This window comes from Homarus americanus, unplaced genomic scaffold (assembly GCF_018991925.1).
Source record: "Homarus americanus isolate GMGI-L3 unplaced genomic scaffold, GMGI_Hamer_2.0 scaffold30535, whole genome shotgun sequence".
Lineage (NCBI taxonomy): Eukaryota > Metazoa > Arthropoda > Malacostraca > Decapoda > Nephropidae > Homarus > Homarus americanus.
This window is the reverse complement of record NW_024732440.1, coordinates 8,613,384-8,628,641: the sequence shown is the minus strand read 5'-3', so window position 1 is coordinate 8,628,641 and position 15,258 is coordinate 8,613,384. Positions and strand designations below refer to the sequence as shown.

Sequence of the window (15,258 nt, the reverse complement as noted above, 5' to 3'; positions counted from 1 at the left end):
CGCATTCCAATGCCACAGTATCCTAGCAACCAGCCACCTGCTTCGTCTTCCTAGCAACCAAACAGCGGCAGGGGGTGGGGCGTCACCAGATGCCACAGTATCCTAGCAACCAGCCACGTCTTCCCTAACAGCGAGTCAAACCGGCGACTTCCCACGGTTTACTTCCGGTGGCTGTTATATAAGCTCTGTCTCTCCATTGAGATTCATTTTGGCCTCGGTTCCTGAACCACCAACACCTCCTCCTCCGCGCTGCCTGGCGCCTCGCTTCTCCTCCGCCTGCCTGGCGGTCTCTCGCGGCGAGCATGGCGACCCACCAGCTGTCCTTCTCTTAGCGTCCTCACCAACCAGCTCTGATTCTCTCGTTCCTGAACACGCAACACCCCCTCCAAGCAAGCTCTTCGCTGTCCGCTCTCATTCAACCTGGAGGCCAGCAACAGGCAACATCTTCTTTAACGAAGCTCCTGCACATCTACCTCCTTCAACACGCTACTCACCGAACGTGTCTACTGAGCAGCTCCTCACCACATGGCATCTCCAGCACCAGACTGTCTACCATATAACTATATTATATAAAAACCACCTTAGAGTTTCCATCCATCCCATCCTGAGTGCTAGACAACATAATATCACGTAACCCTACAGAACCAATGCGTGTGATGGAGTGCGGGGGAGGTTTTGAAAATTGCAATTAAATGCCAGGTAGCGACATGTCTTCTTAATATTACGTATTTAAGTAATTATTAGATGTTTTAATTGCCTGTATGTTGGCCAGGCGAGTTAATGCTAGGCATTTACATACCTAGGTATAAAGCTAGACATCGCATTCTGGACTACTGTATATCACAAGAACTGGTTTTTAGAAAAAAATGACTATTTTCAATACTATTAGAAAAAAAAATCACAAATTATAAAATTTATTTTGTGTGGATTTCTTGGTGGTTGCTACAATACTGTACAGGGCGAGGCAGGAGCCAGTAGTGCCCCTCCGTCTCCCTCCCAGTAACTCCGATTGCATCACCTTACCTCACCACCTCACCTAATGCAGCACTCAACATCGTTTGTGGTAAGTTAAATTCAAGTGTTTGGTATATTTATTAGCATATTATATCATAAAATAATCAATGTATGAGTTAAAAAAAAATCATTCATAAATGTGCTTGTACTGTATTATTTCTTTTTGTAAAAAATATTTCATGAGAACGCATCTCCAATTATATAATGGAAGTCAATGGGAAAATTGGTTTCGCGTTACGGAATTTCACGTTACAGACAAATTTTCAAGGACACACCTTGTGTAACCCGGGAGATGCTTATTTAGGCAGCCTGACTAGTTTAAGGGTTCTTGATAACACCTATGATCTAAACACTGACATTTCATCGACTACATCATTATCAGAGAAATAGATCGCCGAGCTATCCTCATCACCAGAGCCACGAGTGAATCAAGCCATTGTGAGACAGACTATCGCCTCATCAGAGAAAATCTCTCCCTTCAAGTTACCCCAAAATGGCAAAAACAACAGGTCACCAGAAGTGGTTTCAACACCAAGTGACTCGAGGATAAAAAAGTGGAATACGCTTTCAAAGTGTAACTCAATGAGGGGCTGATATACAATCTAACAACTAACAACTTGGGTTCGAGTGTTGAATGGGGGTGAACTCAAAACCATCATCACCAAAAATGGCAGCAAAACCCTCGGTCAGTCCAGAAGAAAAACCCAGGATTTGTTTCATGAAAATAACCAGGATTTTGACATACTCCTTTCTGGTAAATGTGATACCTGTATTGACCGAAAAAACAACCCTCTGTCCCAGACCAAATCTGCTACTTTTTGCCAGCAATACTCCAGTGCAAGCATCAGTAAATAAAGAATGTATTTGAAATGCAAACATTTGTGGATCAACACCAGATGTGTGAATTCTTAAATTTCATCAAAGAAATCTAGAGCCTAACTACAAATGGTGTGGCCTCTCTGCTCATCTGACAGTAACTCCCTAATTAAAGACCAAGAGGGCATCCTTCAGTGCTAGAAAGAGCACTACCATTTCGAGTCAACTGAAACAGATGACGATGTGTCCTGATTACCCAGCAGGTCCGTTAGCACCCAAAGTTGGCCCACCTTGACCATCCTCTATCCTGTGATGAAGTAGCTGTTGCCATCTAGCTGTGAAAAATAACAAAACCACAGGACCTGATGGAATCTCAGCTCAGGTATATAAAATGGGAGGACCTCTGCTGACCAGTCATCAACGTCTCTAAGAACACAGGAGACATGTCAGAATGTGGCAACTACTGTGGCATCTTAGGGCTTTCCATAATTGGCAAGAATCTTACTCAATTCCTTCATAACAGACTCCTACTTGAGGCAGAAACTTCCTCTTGGAGTCTCATTGTGTGTGTATACCATCTCACTGCATGATCTTTGCTGCCCACCAGATACAGGAGGCTGTCATTGACCTTACTAAGGTCTTTGACTTTATCAAAATACTGTAATAAGGAAGCCCCCTGGCAGACTCTCATTGTTTGATTATCCACCAAAATATATTGCCATTGTGAGGTAACCACAACTCCATCTTGGCTGAGTGGCAGGATCCTGCATAATGGCACCCACTCCGAGTTCTTCCCCATCTAAATGTGAGTAAAACAAGGATGTGTACTGTAACTTTTTCCATATTTTTGGCTACCTTCCTTGCCAGTGCCAATCCAATCAGTAGAGTGGAAGTCCAATGCTGTATGAAGGGATTTTTCAGCATAAATACAGAAAGGAACAAAGGTGTTAGATGCTTCTATCACTAAACTTTACCTCACTCTCGTTGCTCATACTGAATGGGACCATATACAATACACTTTGGCATTGGGGTGAATGTATGCTAGACACATATTATCTTCCAGCCTGCACCTGGTTCAACCATGACTCCATCCAGGTTAATGGGACCACCCTTTCCAATGTTAATCATTTCCAGTACCACCATGGAGATCAATGAAGAGATCCGACATCAGATCAGATGTGCATCTCGGCCTTTGGTAAACAGCATACCCTTGTCTTCAGGTGTAGGGACCTAAAATTATCTACAAAGCTGTGTTTATATTGATCAGTGGTCCTATCAACCCTGCTGTATGGCAGCGAGACATGGGTCACATACTGGAGACACCTCAAGATACCTGAAAACTTTTGTCAAAATAGTCTGTTTCATCCTCTAAGTCCACTGGGACATGAGAACAAATGCCAATATTCTCAGTTACACCATAAAAAATAATTTTCATATGATTCTTGTGGTAGTTTAAAATCATAAATGATTTCATAAAATTTTTTAGTTGGAAATACTAATTTAATGGACAACATGATGACCCAGGTATTTGTCTAACTGTCATATGATTCCCATGTTAAAATATGTTACCAATTTTCTGCCACAGTATATTAATCTATTATTCAACAAATCCTGCCTTAACAGTGTTAGTAACCTTTTAACTTCTTTATGGATTCACTTTCTTTTTATCTATATTTTTTATGGTAGAAGCAAATCCCTGAAAATAATACTTTGGATTAATGCACAATTGCAGGTCTCTGTACCTGTTCCATGAAGAGTAATGAGATACGTTCAAACATTTGGTTTCCATTGAGTGCCGTAACAGCCATATAAAGAAAGAGGCCATCAAGCACTGCTGTTGGGATGTAAGCCAGTGGATAAGGTAACAGGAAGATGGACAACCCGATGAGAATATTGGAGAAAAGTCCAGTCAGCCGGGTTTCACGCACCTTCACAATTCTGTTGAAATCCACAGTGAAAGTGAGTTATAGTGGGGCTAATAAACATAAAACTTGCACATTTAGAAACAATCACCAAGCAATGGAAAAGTGCATATAAGTGAATAGCAATTACTTTTAGGAGCCCCCAATTGGGAACTGCAGTGCCATATTTATCATGCCCGATTATTAAAATTTTTGGGAATTCAGGAAGGTTTTTGACTTGCCAGTGTCCTCACATTTCATATTTTGATCAATTACTATATATTTAAAAAAACCAAAAATCATAAGGGTCTTACATTTCATACACATGCCCCTGCTCAACCCGCTCTTCAACATCAGCAAGAGAGCGGACATGTAGAGGCGAGTGTGGTAGACACGCATGCATCCAAGGTAATCCAAAGAGAGAGAGAAACCCATTCATGAATGCCACCACGAGGAGGTCCAAGTGGTACGCTGGACCTTTCTTTAACCTAAAAAGGAATAACAACATTATGAGCTATATGGTTACATGCACTCCAGAAGGAAGCTAGTCTAATGTATCATTGATTAAAATTAGAAAAACAGTTATGAACTCTGAGGATTCTTTCACTCCCATGATCTAAAGGGTGAGAGGAAACTTTCTACCTAAAAGCAAAAATATTACCACTTGCCAGCTTACTAGCTGGTCGGTCAGTCAGTCAGTTCTCTGTTAAACACTGTTGGCAAGTACACTTCCAGGTATGATCACTTGATTGAGTAATATCCTCTTGAGGTGCTTAAAGACTTCTATTAAGTCACCCCATGTCTGCCTATAATATAAGCAAGGCAATTGCAGGCACTCTAATCTCCCTTTGGGTACCTGAGGTGCCTTAGTGCAGACACCAGTCTGTTGGCCCTCCTTTGGATGTTTTCCATCAATTGACAGTCTCTAGCATATCTCGGGAACCAGACGGGGAAGCACCTCACTTTTGAAGAGCGTTACAAAGAACACACCATCTAGGTATCTGAACGCTCTTCTTTTAAGACCCACAAGTTTATTTGTTTGATTCACCTTCTTCTCACAATGGTCCAAGAACTTCAGTTCATTGTCAACATACACACACAGGTGCTCTTTCAATATCCTGTTGGAGCATATGATAAGCCTCCCTACTGTTGATATGACTTACAGTAAGTGCATCCTCTTGCATTTCGTGACATTGAATCACAACAGCCATTCCTTTGACCACTCCTGAAGCTGACAGAGATCTTTCTGTAGCTCTTCACAGTCTGTTTGGTTTTTAATTTCCCTGAATAATTTGGCACTATCTGCAAACATTTGTATGGAGGAGTGTATTAATGAAATAAGCAAACAACAACGAGCCATTACACTGCCCTGTGGTACCCCGTTTTTCATGGGTGCACATGAGGATTTCATGCCATTAATCACCACTCACTGCTTGCGGTTCTGGAGAAAGTCTCCAATCCAAGCTAGGATGCTCCTTCAATTTCCGTACCTTCCAGTTTAATTTTCAGCCATTCATCCAGTGCACTGTCAAAAGCCTCGGCAAAGTCCAGATATATATTGTTGATATTGCCACCACGCTCCAGGATCTGAGACAAACATCCAGCACCTTAAGTAATTGTCTAGTACTTTACACACTATGCTGGTCAAGCTCACTGGCCTATAATTATTTACGGAGTGGTGATCTCCCTGTTAGTATAGAGGAATTGCATATGCCATTTTTCAGTCGCTGGAACATTTAATCATTCATGCATCTGTAAAACAGGATTTTAAGGGACTCTGCAAGCTCATTGCACAACTCTGGAATGCATACTGTCAGGGGTAGGGCTCCTATAAACCTTTAGCTTTGACAATTTGTTCGTAAACCCCTCTTTTGAGAACAATGTGCATCAGCACCTTGTCAAACTGTCTTTCTTCAAATGCAGGGAGATTGTTTGCATCTTCTCTTGTGAACACTGAGGAAAAGAATTTGTTTAAGTATCCAGCTTTGTTTTGATTTGAGTCCGCATAACTACCATTGTGATGGCACCGACCTGAGCAACAGGTCAGTGCCTGCAACTGCCTAACTAAATACTACAGACAGGCAAGGGGTGACCTAAATGAGGTGTATAAACATCTCAGAGGGGGGCACTCAGTTGAGTGTCCATACCTGGAGCTGGCAGATGCCTGCCCCATAAGGGGTCACAGCTCAAGGTTGAAGAAGCCACAAGTCAAGAAAACTGTGAGGGCAAACGTTTTTAGAGAGAGAATTGTGAACTCTTGGAACATTCTGCCAGAGTGTTGTGATGGCACTGAGAGTGAGGTTTTTCAAGACCAGACTTGAGCTGATCAGTGGTGAAGAGGATAAAGTAGATAAAATAAAGATACTGTAATGATAGCAATCACAAACTCACTTATTGCATGGGTTGTTGACCATGGCAGAGCCGATGTTTTGATCCATGAAGAAGAGCATTGATAGTGAGAAGCCCAGGCCCATCGTAGCAAACACTGCTGGGTAAGGCAGCGTCTCCAATGGGGGTAATTTGAACATGTCATAGCTGTTGTCATACCGGAAGTGTTCCACTGTCAACCACAAAAATATGTTTCTATTCAGTGAATGATATTAATACAAATAAAAAATAGAGCATTAGAATGATTACATAAGCTACCGTGTTTATGCATTTAATGTATTTTGAGGTTAAACTGAATCAAACAAAAAATCATGAAGAAACAAAACAAAATAGACTACCGGGTATATCATGTAGCTATAAAAATATAAAAGTAAGTGGTTATAAAAGGAATAAATGTCATAAAACCAAAATGCAAAAAAGCAACCTAAAAACAAATTCAAACCCATGCTGGTAACTGGGAGTGCCATTCAATCTCCCCACAGTGATGCACAACACTGAGGTGCTATCCATGTTCTACCCACACTCAATCATTACCATAAGCTGTAACTGCCTTGTAGCAGCACACTCTTATGTACAACTCAAAACCCATATTTTGCTCAGAAGTATTTGCATATTAGTATTACTACTCACTTAATGATGAGCCACAGACAGCAAGCTGCCTTGATCTCAAACTTTAAAATACCTGTAGTGTATCTTTCTCTTAATTCTCATGTAATTAAAATTTACATGCAAGTCAGATGACAATCTCAAATAATTTCTTAACAGTTACAAAGAACAATTCTGACAATAATAGTCACCTAATCTTGTCATAGGTGCATATACAGGGTATACTTCTATTTTTATTTTTTTTTAATATGGAAACTTGACAATATGATAGTAGGGTATAAAAATGTGAGTATGGGCAGTCCACAGGTCTGGCTATAACACCGTCAATGGCGACAGCAGTAGTGTATAGATGCAGACGGAGGTGCTGCTGTGTCTACCTCACAAGGAAGAGGGCAGCCAAGGAGGACACTTACTCTCATTCTTAACTGAAATGGGAAAAAAACAGGAAAAAAAATTGAAAACAAAAAGAGTGGAATAAGATGTTTTTTTTTTATGTAGGAAGATAACTCTATGGCAAGCTTAATGAAAGAATGGAAGAAACTACAGTTATGATTGGTCTAGGAAACAGACTGCCTGATACTGTAAATAACAAGTGACTAAAAAAAAGAAGAAATGATTGAGTCTAAACTTTTTTTTGGTAGTTGTATTACAGTGATGTAGGTCTCAAGACCTTTTTTTCTAGGTCTTGGTCTAAGTCTCAGGTGCTTAGGTCTCAGTCTTAGTCTTGGACAATTGTATACTGTACTTGGATTTTTGGTCGAGACACACAAATGTATTGACTGTGCTGTATTATTTTTCAAGTTTGTTGGGAGGAAGTTGTAAACTGGTTAAATCTGGGTTCAGGTAGGGATAGATACCTCACCTTAGGTCTCTACCTCACCTCCAGTCACTGATTCCCCTATCTGGAACTGGTAAGAGTTGACCACAAGTCCATATTTCCTGGATTTCAGTAAATTTTCTTAAGCAAGGATGATCCCAGTCAATCTAGCACTGACCTTTCTAACTGCACTGACATCTAGTGGTCCAGTTGAGGTTGCAACTAGCAAAGAGGGATTAATGATGAGGCTCCTTAGATGCCCTACATTAGTAAGTATATATATATATATATATATATATATATATATATATATATATATATATATATATATATATATATATATATATATATATATATATATATATATATATATATATATATATATATATATATACACATATATATATATAATCAACGACCTCACCAGCAAGGAATCGAACCCTCGACCTACTGGGTTGGACTAGGGAACGCTTACCGGCTAGCCCACAAGGACACTAAAAGCAGTTCTAGACTCTGTTATATTTCACACAAAGCCTGTTCATCGAGCTGATGGCGCCGTGAACCTCATTGGGAAACTGCCCATGCCTCGTATGTGGTGTCGGTAGCATTTTACAGAATCCAGCTGGTATGAAACGCGAGGTACATATATATACAGTACTTCATTTTTAGTCCATTTAACACGCGGACTTTGAACATATAATCAACGACCTCACCAGCAAGGAATCAAACCCTCGACCTACTGGGTGTGACTAGGGAACACTTACTGGCTAGGCCACAAGGACACTAAAAGCAGTTCTAGACTCTGTTATATTTCACACAAAGCCTGTTCATCGAGCTGATGGCGCCGTGAACCTCATTGGGAAACTGCCCGTGCCTCGTATGTGGTGTCAGTAGCATTTTACCGAATCCAGCTGGTATGAAACGCGAGGTACATATATTTACTTCATTTTTAGTCCATTTAACACGCGGACTTTGAACATATAATCAACGACCAGACAAGCAGAGAGAGAGCGCAGCCGAACTGCCGGATGTAAACAAACCTTAATTTCCCGCGGCTTTGTTTTTTTTTTGTTTTTTTTTTTATGATTAGCCCCCATATAGGTCACTGACCCACATTGCGGCCTGAGGGGCAAAAATTTAATACTCATGTAATAATTATAATAATAATTCAGATAAGTAAAAAAAAAAAAAAAAGCTGCCTATTGGACAAACTAAAGCTAAATGAAAAGTCTTGGTCTCTATTTTTAAAAGTTTTCACCTCAGAAGGCAGGTCTCGGTCTTTGTTTAAAAAGGCAAGTCTAAGTCTCGGATTTAGTGGTCTCAACTACATCACTGTTGTATTGTACAACCCACACAAACTGGATTTTAATGTACAGTACTGTATACACATTCAGCATGCAAACTCAACATGCCACACAATACTCCATGCTTGCCAGTTATGAAACATAAATAAATATAGTCTCAAGAACTGGGCATGGTTCACATGTAAATGATAAAAAAAGAGATATAGAAATGAAGACACAGTACAGTACTGTACTGTACTTTAATAATAAGTCAAAACTGTAATCAAAGAATTCGGTCCACCAATGGCAGCATAATGAGCCTACAATTGGTCCATTAGTGGCAGTGTGGAGAGAGCACACTGTTGATAAAAAAAAAATGGTACACAAGGAGGTAGTGTGGCCAGCATTCTTGTCATAGTTTCATTGTATCAAAACAAAAATGGTGTTAATGATAAATTAAATTATATTTTGGAAGTGCTTGCCACTAAAGGTGTTAAATCTCCATGGTACTGCAACAAGGTTCTGGGGGCCACAACTCTGGAGCTTGGACAAAAATAAGGGACTACAGTATTGATTATCACACATATCTGAGATCCTGTTGTGAGACATCTACCCACCAAGTTTGTTTAAATCCTGACTGCTTGATTGAAATATGTGCAGAAAGTTGAATGCACATAAACACATATAATACTTGTACTGTACATACAGGGTGTACATTTCATGATTTGTGTAAAAATTACTGATAAAATAATTCAGTTGATTGTGAAGTTAAATGCAAACTTGAAAAAATTTCCAAACCCTAGCAAGTGTTCACAATACGATTACAGTATAATATGCCCCTTTGATGAGAAAACATAAAAAAAATGGAAGAATCTTTATAAATAACTGTCTGGTTTGTTACACTGTCCTGAGGGTGTTTGTTGCTGCAGATGTTGCAAATACTGTACAGAAGAAACAGACAAACACACAAAAAATACAAAGAGATAAACTGTAGCAGTTAATCCATATTGTATACTCAAAGTTTATTCACAAATGAAATACCCTGTTTCGACTTGGTTATGGTGTAGATTATAAATTTGTTCCCTTAATTATCTAATTACCATAGGTTGTGCAGACACAACAGCAGTTATAACTACAGTACTGTACTGTATAACTAATGTTGGGAGTAGCAACACAATGTAGCAGGTAGAACTTCTTTTTAAATGGAGGCAGCTTTAGCATCATTGTTTTTGAGGAAAAGTAGTGAAAGCAGTAGCAGAGCTACACTTCAGAGGAATTCTATCAACTACTAGCTACTTTTACAATGTTTTATTTGGGGCAGTGTATTCTTTAGAAAATGATGCAACCAATCAACTTTCTAGAACTTTGCTGCTCTCATTCTGCTGTCTTTGAGCATGTAGCTGCAAGTGTGTGTAGCCACTCCTTGGCAATTTTCACAAAATTTCGGATTTTTTGCTCTAACTTTGGGTTAGGGACCCAATTCCAGGTTGTAAGTCGAAAATGCAAAAATAATACATAGAAAATCTAATATGAGTGTCTCTTTTTCTTCTCAACACTACAAAACTCTCACTTTAAGCTTGCCAGCCATTTTAAAGGGAATTACAAACGAAAATTTTGTCAGTATACAGCGCAATCACTAACATCGGGACTCGAAAATACGTAATTTGAAAACATTTTGGTACGACTGGGGCGGTCGATGTCCGGGTGGTCGTAAGTTGAGTAGATCGTAGGTCGAGGAGTGGCTGTACAGTATAATCCTGAATAATAATATTGGTGAAACACCTGTACAGTATTTATTTTATATCACAAATACAGTACTGTATTAATAAGTGCTAGTATGGCTGTGGCCTGAGGAAGACCGACTTAGAATTCGGCAGTAGCCTTATGACGTACTAATGTGTGATTATTTATTGTGACTCTTGCCTTGAGTGGCTTAGCTTCCTGACATTTTCAGTATACAGCCATCATGGAACTGAGTAATCCTCAACCTATCAGACACAACAAATCTGTGGTCGTACATCAGTGAGTAGAGTACTTCATATTCGTATATAAATTTTTAAATTTTGATGGAAACTTTGTCACCCTGTAGTTCACTACTGTATTACTGTATTGCAACATTGAATGCTCTTCAAAAGGAGCAGTAGTTTACTACTATTCCAAAGAGATGGCTGTAATGGTAGCCTGCTTAAACTTGGCCAGAGTAGTGGTAGTGCTATATCCAGGAGATAGTGTACAGTACACAAAACTGACTACTGTACAACTTTTTGCAGGTGGGAGCGGTGATCCAGGTTTACGGCAGCAATTTAATAATATAATACACAAGAGAAGTGCTTGATCAAAAAGCATATTACATCAAGAATGCAAAGATCTTAGGCTTATTATTAGCAATTACCCAACAGATTAATGAAAGACTACGTACAGTAATTGATGACCAGTCAGAAGTCTTGGTACAGCACAAATAATTCTTTCCACTTCTTTAAGTGACAAGATTTAAGGATTTCTAATTTAAAAATAAGATCCTTTCAGTGAAGGCAATTTTTTTTAAAAATATATCATGGGATACAATGTTATTGAATAATCAGTGCATTCATTGTTGTGTAAAATCTTTTCTTGTAATCATGTTAATTTAATAACCTTAATAAATATGCAAACATTTCAAACAATTTAGTATGAACTTAGAAAGATTACTGTAAGTAGAAGGGACAAGTCATACTGCTGCACATCAAACTGCAATACTGTACTGTACTGTACTCTATTGCACTGTACTACTTTTACTTTTTAACTTTTATCCTCTTCACCACTGATTGACTCGTTAGCCGCTTGGGCGATCGGTCAGGTCTCTGTTATGCACTGTTGGTAAGTATTGGGCATATACTGGCTCCAGAATGGAGGTAGTAGGTAGCTACCGAACAGGGAGGTACTACCGCCTGGGAAGATATTGGCAGCATAATGTGTTGTCTAATGGTAGACCCTGCTGCCACTTGTCATCACGAAAATTGTGACCAAGTCCCAGGATGCTGATCTGACTTTCTGCCTCATTTACACAATTGTAGGGTCTCAATTATTTCTATTACATGACAAAACAACATACATATAGCATTTCTCACTGTTGATTTTTTTTTCATTCTTGCATTTCTTTGTATTTATTATTATCACAGTGTTGTTATTATTATTATTACCATTAATATTTTATTTTACTTTTTATTATAAATTGTATTTACTATGAATTATTATTATTATTGCATTTTCGTCCCCCGGGCCCTGATGTGGGTCAGTGACCTGTGCCCGGGTGGGCTAAGAACTTCAGCTCATTGTCAAAGTAGACACCTAGGTCCTTTTCACATTCAGTCTCAATTAATGTAGTTTCTTCATCCCGTTGGGACATATGATACACCTCCTTACCGTTGGTACACCCCAGGTGCAGCCTCTTACACTTCGTGACATTGAATCTTAGCAGCCATTTCTTCGACCATTCTTGAAGCTCAGAGATCCTTCTGCAGCTCTTCACAGTCTGTTTGGTTCTTAATTTTCAAAAATAACTTGGCATCATAGGCAAACATTTGTATGGAGGAATGCACAGCATCAGGCATGTCATTAAGTAGCAAACAAGCAACAGCAAGCCCAATACACTGCCCTGTAGTACCCCACTTGTGACGGGTACACATGATGATTTCGTGCCATTAATCACCACACACTGCTTGTGGTCATGGAAAGTCTCTGATCCACGCTCGGACATTTCCCGAAATCCCGTAACCTTCCAGTTTGATTTTCAGCCTTTCATGGGGTACACTGTTGAAAGCCGTGGCAAAATCTAGGTAAATAGTGTCGATATTACTACCCTTTTCCAGAATTTGGGTACAAATATCCAGTATCTTGAGTAATTGTGTTAAGCAGGAGCGCCCCTGCATAAAACTGTGTTGGCAATCCTTTACAAGGTTGTTTCGTAGTAGATGTTCCATCACGGCATCTCTTATAATGCTCTCAAGTATTTTACATACTATGCCGGTTAGGCTCACCGGTCTATAGTTATTTGTGGAGTGACGATCGCCCTTCTTGAAGATAGGACTCGCATAAGCCATTTTCCAGTCACTGGGAACCTTTTGCTCATCCAGGCATTTACAGAACAGGATCTGTAGGGGCTCGGCAAGCTCATTGCACAACTTTCTTAGCACTCTGGGATGCACCATGTTGGGGCCGGGACTCTTATGAATCTTTAGCTTTGACAGTTTATTTCTTATAACCTCTTCTGTGAACACAATGTGGGTCAGTGCTGTGTCGAACTGTGTCCTCAAACTCAGGAAAATTAATCGCATCCTCTCTTGTGAACACCGAGGAAAAGAAGCTGTTCAATGCTTCAGTTTTGTCCTGGTCAAAATCTGCATAACTACCTTCAAGCCTCAGATCTGATATGCCTACTCAGGTTTTTAATTTCGACTTTGCATAGCGGTAAAACGCCTTTGAGTTTGACTAGACTTGACTTGACCTCGCTTGCAGCCAGCCTCTGGGATTCAATTTCAGCCCTTCTTCACTCTGACTCTGCTTAGTTCCTGGCTCTTGCATGCATCCTGATCATCATTTGACCTAACCCACACTTTGAATTTCTGGGTTTTCTTCTCGACTTCGTCGACCGCCGCATGGTTCATGTGTAGGGGTCACCTTGTATTCCTAGAGGCACTGGGATTGGTCTTGGGTATATATTTATTGATCAAATGGTTCACTTTACTAGTTATGATATTCAGCGTAGTGTCTGTGTTCTTATGCCTTAGTGAGTCAGGCCAGTGGATACCCCTCACCTCCTCCCTCATCCCGTAGTAATTTCCCTTGTAATATTTGCACCTTGGTCTGGTTTTGTCGTGAATTAAGTAACAGTTAAATCTGAATGACAACATTACATGGTGGCTGGTGGGGCTAGATGTTCCAGTTTGGCCACCTTACCCTCCTCATTTGTTATGATGAGGTCCAGTGGCTTGGGTATTTGCTCCCCTCTGCAATGAATCAGGTCTTTAACATGTTGGAACAGAAAATTATGTCTGAAGAGTAGCGGGGTTATTTAAGTAATTTGGGGTGAACTCGTTTCTCCAGTCGATGTCGCCACAGTTAACGTCTCCCCATAAGGAGGTGGCTAGGGTTAAGCCTCGCTGCATTGTCTATTAAGGCTCTTAATTTCCTTTGGTTTGGTAAGCTACAGTTTGGGGATCTGTAGATACACCCGACAAGAAGTCTCCTCCCTTTAATTTAATTTTACACCGCTTGGATTCTTCAAAAACTTCCTCTCCCTGCACCCTCACCTGGCTGGCTCTAAGGTCTTGCCTAGCAAAGATAACCACACCCCTCTTGTAAGTTTCTTGAGAAAGGTTCGTAAATATGTCATATCCGTCAATACTGAACTCGCATTCCTTTGGGCCGGTTCTCGTGTTCTTATACAACAGTTCTACAACACCCACTATATCAGGTTGGTGTGCCTTCGGTAGTGTTTCAAACTCCTCTCTCTTGTCAAGGAATGTGTCAGTATTAGTGTACAAGACATTCAAGCTGGAATATGTTCTTGGTAATGTCTCTGCTCTCGGTAGTAGCCCCGGCCCCCCTTTCCATTCTCAGCAGCTGCAGCATTTAATAAATACTGTACTGCACTCTATATTTTGCAGGGTGTGGTTAGAAATGTCATTGTTTACATGGCGCTCACCTCCTCCTGGGTGGGAGGTACAGTTGATGCCTCCTCCTGGGTGAGAAGTAGAGTGGGTGGAGGGCGTACCACTGCCCCCTGGCTATTTTTTTTTTTTTTTTTTTTTTTTTTGTAGAGAAAGGAGGGGTGAAAGAAGATTAGAGGTGGGGGAAGGAAGTTATAGTTCGGAAATTGAAGAAGTTTAGGAGGAGGTAAGAGAGGGCAGGCTGACCGCCTAGCTAAGCTAATAGTGTGTTAGGGTTGTGTCATGGGCTAGTTATTGTCTGTCGGTACAGGCACTAGACATCCTACCCTATCCCATACATGGGTGTTTTAAGGGCTTTATTTCATATTCTGCCAACCCTATTGTTGCTGTTGGGGAGGAGGGGGGGCAGGGTGGCATGCAGACTCTGTACAGATTTACTCAGCCTTAAACCCACCACTTTACCATGTAATGGACTTCTAATCATCGGTTTAATAATAATAATACTATTGATCTTTATGAGTACTATGATAATTGCTTCTAAACTGTGTCTTGGTAGCAGGGCTTTAGCGCAAGGTCCCTTTAACAGCCCCGCTTCGCTGCCTATATAGGCCGTTATGACTAGTGCCACCCACCGGGCTAGCACAATTAATTTCTTCTGACCAAGAAATTTAACCCTCAGTGGGATGACTTCCTTTATAATCACATCTACTAACAGAAGTCTAAGTGAAGTGAGATGTGGGAGTGATCATGCCCTTGTGGCAATCCAATGTTGTTATTAAAAAAAA

The 15,258-nt window shown here is 40.2% G+C and overlaps 1 protein-coding gene across 1 annotated transcript in view; it reads right to left on the bottom strand.

The window, feature by feature from the left end:
• The window catches only part of LOC121868799 (sodium bicarbonate transporter-like protein 11), a gene marked incomplete in the record, with an annotated part of 115,051 nt that overhangs the window by 22,010 nt on the left and 77,783 nt on the right, over positions 1 to 15,258 (bottom strand). Inside the window, 4 exon segments of the mRNA XM_042369736.1 lie at positions 3,573 to 3,768; positions 4,046 to 4,219; positions 6,123 to 6,291; positions 7,139 to 7,150. Of these exon segments, the coding sequence (XP_042225670.1) occupies positions 3,573 to 3,768; positions 4,046 to 4,219; positions 6,123 to 6,291; positions 7,139 to 7,150 (551 nt within the window).